This window comes from Melanaphis sacchari, unplaced genomic scaffold (genome assembly GCF_002803265.2).
Source record: "Melanaphis sacchari strain LSU unplaced genomic scaffold, SCAv2.0 Contig157_pilon_pilon, whole genome shotgun sequence".
In the NCBI taxonomy this organism is placed as follows: domain Eukaryota; kingdom Metazoa; phylum Arthropoda; class Insecta; order Hemiptera; family Aphididae; genus Melanaphis; species Melanaphis sacchari.
Window position 1 is genome coordinate 310,703 of NW_020270704.1, and position 9,095 is coordinate 319,797.

Consider the following 9,095-nt stretch of genomic DNA (forward strand, 5'->3'; position numbering starts at 1 on the left):
CGACTAATGACACTGCTGATAACGTTACCGAATCCTTCAATGCCCCGACTATTACCCATCCTAATTGTGTGCTGAGCGCTGATGGTAATCCAGGGCTATGGACGATATCTGATCTAGTACACAACACCAATGGATATAGATCTCCTCCTATGAGCATATCAATAGGACTTAGTGTATCAAATTCAGGATCTGCCAATTGTAAATGGCCATATCATTCATGCACACTATTTGATATTTTTTCATAAAGCATCGATGCAGTGATTTTGTTAAGAATAGTGATATTGGTTGCCGTAAACTAGATTCATTGAATTTCAACGGAATAAAATCACACGACGTCAAGCCCTTAATTAATTTAACCCACTGTTGGGCAAGACCGACTACCTCGGTTCGGCTCTTGAAACGCAACAAACCTAATCTATTTACACAGTCTGTTGTAATCGCTGAAACCTATGACCCATTATCTAACAGAACCCGGAAACACATATTCTCCCGAAGTGTCTTTCACAAACACTACAGCTGAGGCTAACACAACTCCTATGTCCGAATGCGAGGTGCCTGAAAAACTAACAGATGACGAACCCCCTTCATTATTAGTTATCGTGGTACTTGATTTTTCGTCTGATTTCACCGAATCCGTACTATTTGATGTTGTTACATACTTAACATCAACGTGTAATAATATATTATGTCGTCCATTGCAAGATTTACAAAAATATATTGACTAACATGCATTCGCGATATGATCGGTACTTAAACAAATAAAACACAATATTTTCTTAACAACCAACACTCGCCGTCCCCTCGCCGATTCCTTTTTAAATGCAAAACATCTTTATAGCGCATGATCGCGTTTGCAAAATAATCATTTTACCGTCTTATTAATAGTAGTAGCCGCTAAAGATGTCATCCCAGACAACCGCTCGCCCTTGATCTTTTTAAAACCACTGCTACCAATTAATTGTTTAGATTCATGAGTTCTGACATTTTCCAAAATTTTGCATTGAAACGCTGCGAAATCTAATAATTTATCCAACTTTGGTATTTTGTCTGTCGATATATATTCCTCAAATAAACACCGAGTATCTGTATATCTAAAATACGCGCACCGATATAGACAGTAAAAAGCCCAGTTAATCGTCAACGCCCAATGCTTTAATCGCAGCGACGTTCTCGCGAAACGTACTAATAAACGACATTAGTGCCGGGACAGATTCGCGTTGAATACGCTCGAATGAAAATAACTTATCTAAATGCGCAGTAATTAGATGTCGTTTATTGTCGTACTGATCATTTATAGCACGCTACGCAATGTTATAATTTTCAGCCGTTAATGGAACCGATTTTACAATCATTAACGGAGGACCTGATAACGCCGAAATTAAATAATGGAACCGTTCTATATATCCGTAAGAACGTTATTTGTGTGTACCAATGACACAAACATATCACGAAATGTACACCATTGTATAGCACTGCAGTCAAATTTGGGTAATTCGACTTTCGATAAGCTTATGGATTGAACCGTATGAGACGAATGTCCATCAGTATGTATTTCACTAGATTTAATGAGAGACAACTGTAAAATAGCTAAAACTGTTTTAATATTGCCACATAAGTTCTTCATATCATCTGCCACAATTATGTCAAAATAACGCGATCAAAATCACAGTGTCTAATTCTACAGAGCGGATAGAATTTCGTTTTAATATTTTTCAAATAATTCGGTAAATTTGTGGAGCGAATCTGAGCACGCAATGAATCATTTCATGTTGATACATTTCGGGATTCACTGAAAGAACTTCAGCTAGCTTATTCAATTTCCTGATCAATCGCAATACGCTATCACGTGCAACGCTTGCCCGAGTGAGTGACTTCGTTAATTCCGACGTAGTATCCGTTTGACGTTTTGGACGGACCATAATTAACGTATATTAATAAACGAACAAATAACAATTCCCAAAATCCAGTTCGAATGGACCAAAATGGTAGACACAAACTCACGCTTATATATACGGCGATTATATACTTTTCGGTCGAAATATAATCACAAAACAAAACAAAATCAATTTTAACAATCTATTTGACAATATAATATATAAAGTATGTTATGCCTAACACTTAATGTATAGAAATATCTCTGACCTTTGTCGCCGATAGCACTGTACTCATCACATGACCAACAACACTCATGTGTCACGAGTAGACCGTAGAAAACAATACCGTTGGATTTATATCATGTGAAAGAAAACGCACCATTCGTATACAATATTAATACATTGTTTTTTTTAATACACGAACAAACGAACGCACCGTTAGCATCAACGAACACGCACAAGATGACGGACCACGCAACGAGCCGTTGACAACAACTGGGTATATTATATCAGAAACTGAGTTTACTGCCAACAACGCGGGCGGGGATGATCGATGTTATTGATCATCACTCATCAATTATTTGAAAATCACCTTTTGATAATCGAATAGTATAAAACAAAATGATTTAAGAGACATTAATAACTGGTTCCTAAAACATAAATTAAAATTGAACTTTGATAAAACTAACTTAATTACATTCATGTGTGATAAACGAACACTACTAAGTTTCAAAAACTTAAAAATTCATAAAAATAAATACATAAATAAAAATTGTTCTTAGGTATTCTTTAATAATCCAAAAACTAACATAAAATATTTAGGTATTGTAGTCGATCAATACTTAAAATGAAAAATTCATATTAATATAATGTTATCAGTAAATTAAGAAAATTAATCCACTTTTTTATGATATCTAAAAAACTAATCAACTCACATTTTCTCCGAATACTTAACTTTGTTATGTCACAATCAATTTTACAATATGACTTACTAGCTTGGTGGAGGGGAATGTAGTCAAATCCAAATAAACAAAGTTCTAGTTGCTCAAAAATATATAATAAGATTAATACTAAACAAGCCTAAAACTTTTCCACTGGAGATAATATTTAAACAATTTAATGTTTTAAAGTACCTACTAAATATTACACAGCTATACAATAAAAGTGAAATATACTATGTTCACAAATAAAATTGAATTAAAATTAAACCATATAAATACGATATCAGAAATAGAAATATTAAAATACCAGCTACTATATCATCGAATTGTAGTAATTATTTCATCCTAATTGGTCTAGGTCGTATGCCCAATTCATTATAGAATCTCCCATCAATTAACAACTTAAAAAAATACGTCAAACTATGATTAATAAAAACAGACACGAATACACTATAAACTAGATCCATATATTCCTCTAATTCTCAACGCACTATTTTATGTAATATTATAAACTTCTGTTTAATTATTATTATTATTTATTTTGTTTTTCTCTTTCCCGTAGGTGCAATTAACATTTAAATATCTAAATTTTAAGTTTTTTCTTTTTTTAGAACACCAATACTATTCTATCGATAAGAGGTTTTGCTCAGTGGTGGATAGGTTTCATAATAGTTGTATGTAATAAAAAAAAAATGTTTACTTTCTTGAGTCAAATAAGTTATTATTATTATTATTATTATTATTATTTACACAACCAATTAAAAATCTAAAGTATTATTTAATCATGATTATTACATAGCATTATCTCTAATTTAATATTTTAAAACAAATTCCTCTTACATAAATTCATGAAAATCAATGAACTAGAAACTTTTCTTTATAGATTAATAACATAAGCTTTAACTTTTATAGAAATAATTCCATCTGTTATATTATAATTAATAACAATTTTCCTGAGACCTTGCGCAAATATCTGTAGAAGAACTCTCATTACTACTGCTGTCATTACAACATATATATAAAATACCTTAATATTATTTTATTAAATTGTTATGAACTAAAAATAATATAAACAAAATTAATTTTTAGATTAACGTAATCGTATTAATTATTAATTTTAAATGTGTAAATAAATGACTAAATAATTATGTTGTACTACAAGTGTATATTTTATAATTTTGTATAAAATAACCAGGTATATTATATACACAATGTATTACACAGCACAGCACCTACTCGTAAATCGCACATGGTTTGAAAAATAACTTTTATCATGTTCAACTATCATTAATTAAATTTACACATAAATGTCATCTGAACCCTTTTTACTCGAAACCCCTTGATTATAACCAAACATTGTACCTGTGTAATAGGCAAAAATTACTTTTTAAAGCATTCTTGTTTAGAGTCAAATATAATTTATAAGTATTTTAATACTAATTGTGACCTTTTAAATAGGCACATCAAAAAACATAATTGGACAATACCGAGAATATACTATATAAATGTTAAAAGACAAAAGCATATAACAAAAAATAAATATATTTCCTGGCTGTAATTGCTACTCAATTAATTATTATACAGTGTCTAAAATATGACACTATAAAAGATATTTTGTATTTAATTATATAGAATCGTATTATCTCTAGATACTGTATCAATAAATAGTCAATACGGAGTAAGCTGAATCTATTATTATTTAAGTTGTATTATTTCTGATAATACAACATTTATAAAACCAAACTTTATTATCTTTCCAGTCGATTGAATTTTTGTAAATTATATTTCGTACAAGAATGGTCTAATATAATCATTTTTATATGTCTAAATCTAATATATATCATTTATAAATATATATATTATTAAAACACTAGTTGAAGAATTAAATCACAATAAATTAATGATTAAAATACATTAGAACTTTAATAAATATAATTAAAATAATTTATTATGAGGTACGAAAAAATATACTATGATGTACTTTTAATTGCCTGCTCATAACGCCGTGCAATCATTATTTAAACAATTTTATTAATTTTAGTAAATTAATTAAAAAAATAGTAATTATAATTATACTCGTTGATTATAAAATCTTACTTTCGCTTTATATTAAATATACCTATATAGACACTAAGCAGATAAAATTACAATTTTATTTTTTGTATATTATTATAATACATTCGCCTCTATGTAAAATATTAAAAATTATTACTAAATTTGTGAAATAAATTTTTATCATTTCTAAATTTAATTTATTAGATTTTTCTATAATAGGCGCACAATCAGCTCGAAGACAAAGTTTGGCAAAATTACATAACTTGCCACTTGAAGCGCCAATCACAAAAGTAATTTCATTGATATGTACAGCTCAAGAAAACTCAAACGACCAAGTCGTACAAATTTTGGATAAAGTATGAGTCTCAAATTTATGTTACATTATTAGCAAATATAATATGTCGAAAAAATACAAATTATATAATATTATAGGTTGTTGATATATTACGTGTTACTGAATTATACTCATCACATTTAAAAACCGAAAATATCAAATACGATGATCCCGTTACGTCAGATCTAATCGGAGCTCTTATTACGGTACTGTTTTTCAACAACATAATAATTATGTTAACATACATGTAACACTAGATATATTATGCTTTGTCTTATTTTAGCAAGGGCCTGTGCACGTGACGTCTACTCGAAGAAGCTCTAATGATTCAGCGACTGTTAAGAGTCAGCCTTACGGTTTGGGTGTTGCTAAAATGAATTTTATGACAAGCGTAACTCCTCAAATTAAAGAACTCTTAGACATGTCTCTTTATTGGGATTTCAATGTATTTAAGCTCGAAGAACTTACTATGAAAAGGTGACGGATATAATAATAACAATTTTGACCATCATTCTCATTGATAATCTGCTGTTTAAAAATCAAAAAAGTAGTTTTATTTTCAAATCTTGATTGCTGTAAAATGTAACAATAAAAGCCCCCCCACTGGCCCCACTATAAAAATAAATAAAGAAAACTTAAACTTTTTAATATTTTTAACGTAAATGGTACAAATAGTATTCAACCAAGTAACCAAATAATGCTTTTGCTCATATTTATCTGGTTTTATTTATTTTTCCAAATTAGTAGGTATTAATTATATTGTTTTGTATTTTATTTTCAATTTAAATAAAAAAAATAAAAAAAACATTAGTTATTCTTTCTTTTAGGCCTTTGGTACATCTAGGAATGAATCTACTGACACACTTTGAAGTACATAAAACATTGGGTTGTGATGAACGAACATTGCACGCATGGTTAACTGTGGTCGAAAGTCATTATCATGCTAAAAATACTTACCACAACTCCACACATGCCGCCGATGTTCTCCAAGCAACCGCCATGTTTTTAGAAAAAGATCGCATAAAGAGGCTTTTGGATCAATTAGACGAAGCTTGCTGTCTGATTGCAGCGATCACACATGACATCGATCATCCCGGAAAATCGAGGTTAGATCACATTAAAACTAAATTTAAAGCATTTAGCAATGTAATGACGTATTATTTGTTCATTAGCGCGTTTTTATGTAATTCTAAAAACGATTTGGCCATCCTGTACAACGACATAAGCGTTTTGGAATCTCACCATGCCGCTTTAACGTTTAAACTTACTACCAAGGACGAACGATTAAACATTTTTAAAGGTACGTATTTTGGTAAATGTCCAAATTTAGTTCACTTAGAAAAATAAAAATGCATTTAGGTCTGGAAAAAGACACTTACAAAGTGGTAAGACAGAACATTATCGACATGATATTGGCCACTGAAATGACGAAGCATTTCGAACATTTAGCTAAATTCGTAAGCGTTTGTAACAAACCATCGACACTCGACGAAGTACCCGTCGACGGATTAGTAAGTATAACAAACCCTCTCAACATCATAGTTGACAATTGAATGATTTATCTTTACGATAGTGAAACGTTAATACCATATAATTATTATAGACTCCTAGCGAAGTGAGTCCTGAGACTATAATGCCTACCAGTGCCGAAGAAGTAAATCTAGTGAAGAGAATGTTAATTAAATGCGCAGACGTATCCAATCCGACTAGACCATTAAAAATGTGCGTGGAATGGGCTAAACGGATTGCCGAGGAATACTTTAATCAAGTAAGAAGTTAAGCAATCCTTTCGTTTATTAAAAATGTATTTTTGTTTAAAGACTATATTTTGAGTAAAAACAATTTATTTAATATAATATGTACCAATAATGACGTCTTAGTACCTATTGTAGGTACCTAAGTAATAAATACGTTTACACAATAATATATCCTATCCCCTGTTTTTGTGCAAGCTGTGAAGTACCTACGACAAAATATTTGTATCACAATATAGCGTGCAGTACAAAAACACAAATGTGTAGCCATAAATTTCCTAGAAAGTGTTTATAAATTTACAACCCTCCTTTCCTTACAAATATGATTGATGTATATAAAAAATAAACATTACGATTTTCTTTTAAAATAGGAGCTGAAATTTAACTTCATAATGTACACTCTTGTATATTCATTATGTATGTATGTTCAATTAATTATAATTTTTTTTTCTCTAAATATTTATAAAGTACTTTTTCTAGGTCAAAAAGCTGGAAAATTTAATACAAGTTTAACTTAAAATAAAATATTTATACAAATTTTAAGCCATTAATAACACGAACTTATTTACACTGTTCTTAAATACGTCGGTATATTGACTATGGAATATGATGCATTATTATATAACATAATAAATAATATTTTGAGTAACATAAATTAATCATAAAATATATACATTCTTCATTGCCTTGATATTTTTAGACAAACTGTACTTGGAAAATTGTAAAAATCTAATTGGTAAAAAGTAAAAACAAACAAAATCTTAAATACGTATTTTTAATGCATTAATTTAGAAACGTTATAGATTTGTCTAACGTATTTTAATCTATATTTTCAGACTGATGAAGAGAAACTTAATCATTTGCCAGTGGTTATGCCAATGTTTGACCGTGCGTCGTGCTCCATACCAAAATCGCAAATCGGCTTTATGGACTACATTATAAACGACATGTTTGAGACGTGGGACTGTAAGTTACATCTAATCCGATACTAATTTCATTCGGTCGTATATTTCTATAGTTCAATAATTTTTATAATTTATCTATTATTGTATTTTACAGCATTTATAGACATGCCCGAGATGTTATACTACATGAGGAGCAATTATCAATACTGGAAGGATCTGGAAGAAAAAGGAACGATCAGCTTTAACGACATTTGTAAAATGATGACCACCACTTTGCCAAAGATACCTGAGTCCGGTGGCAACCACTGAGGAAAACTATGGTTACCGTTCTACAAATTACAGTGCCCATCGTTATACTGAACATAACGATTGGCGGATAATAATATTTTAAAATGAGTTGTCCTGTGAATGTCTGATAAGAAATTTATCCAACGATTCTGTCGATATAACATCGCGGAAATATTGTTTTATATGAATATTTATTTTTCGTCTACACAGAACATAAGAAAAATGAAGTAACCGACGCAATATTTATCTCTATGTATTAAATATACTTCTCTTTAACTAGTGTATGCTATTTTTAACTTGAGTATACCTTCAAATTAATCAGATTTTTTTAGTATGATTATGATTATTGTTTATCACTTTGATAAATTATGTAAATTATACTGGTACGCTATTTTTTGCGTTTTATTTTAAAATATCTTCGGTTTACATAAAATCGAATTTAAATGCTATTTGGTGTTTATAAATGATAATTATTATTATACGTTAATTTTTTTTTTTTAGCATTTAGCATTTAGATTTTTCGCCAATACTTAAGGTACCTTAAAATATTATCACGGTAAATCATTTTTGTTACCATTAAGATTAACTAAAGACTATTAATATTACTTATTATATTGTATCGTAAAAATATATATAAAAAAAAAATACCATTTAATTTGCAAACATTTTGGGTGCTTCCTGATCTTGTGTTATATAATTTTGCCAAAAAAATAATTAGATTTGGTTTATACATAGCTAAACATTTATAAATTGAAATGTATTCATTTGTGTATATTATATTGCATATCCAAGCACCTTAATATCCAAACTTGTACATTATTTTGAGTTTACACACAAAGAATACTATAAAACATTATATAAAATTCTTTATACTCAAACAGTTGGCTTCAATTTCATAATCCATCGTAATTCTGAGTAAATTCAAAATAAGATTCAAATTATAA

At 29.4% G+C, this 9,095-nt stretch overlaps 1 protein-coding gene across 4 annotated transcripts in view; it reads left to right on the top strand.

The window, feature by feature from the left end:
- Positions 1–8,533, top strand: part of LOC112592101 (high affinity cAMP-specific and IBMX-insensitive 3',5'-cyclic phosphodiesterase 8-like) — a 66,538-nt gene extending 58,005 nt beyond the window's left edge. For 2 of the 4 annotated variants that reach the window (XM_025336083.1, XM_025336086.1), the window contains 9 exons: positions 5,075–5,226; positions 5,303–5,410; positions 5,488–5,681; positions 6,032–6,310; positions 6,377–6,504; positions 6,564–6,715; positions 6,808–6,972; positions 7,795–7,924; positions 8,018–8,172. In XM_025336083.1, the coding sequence (XP_025191868.1) occupies positions 5,075–5,226; positions 5,303–5,410; positions 5,488–5,681; positions 6,032–6,310; positions 6,377–6,504; positions 6,564–6,715; positions 6,808–6,972; positions 7,795–7,924; positions 8,018–8,172 (1,463 nt within the window). Of the gene's footprint in view, positions 1–5,074; positions 5,227–5,302; positions 5,411–5,487; positions 5,682–6,031; positions 6,311–6,376; positions 6,505–6,563; positions 6,716–6,807; positions 6,973–7,794; positions 7,925–8,017 lie in introns of all 4 variants that reach the window. The other 2 variants (XM_025336085.1, XM_025336084.1) reach the window with 2 other exon arrangements.
- Positions 8,534–9,095: the final 562 nt, after the last annotated feature.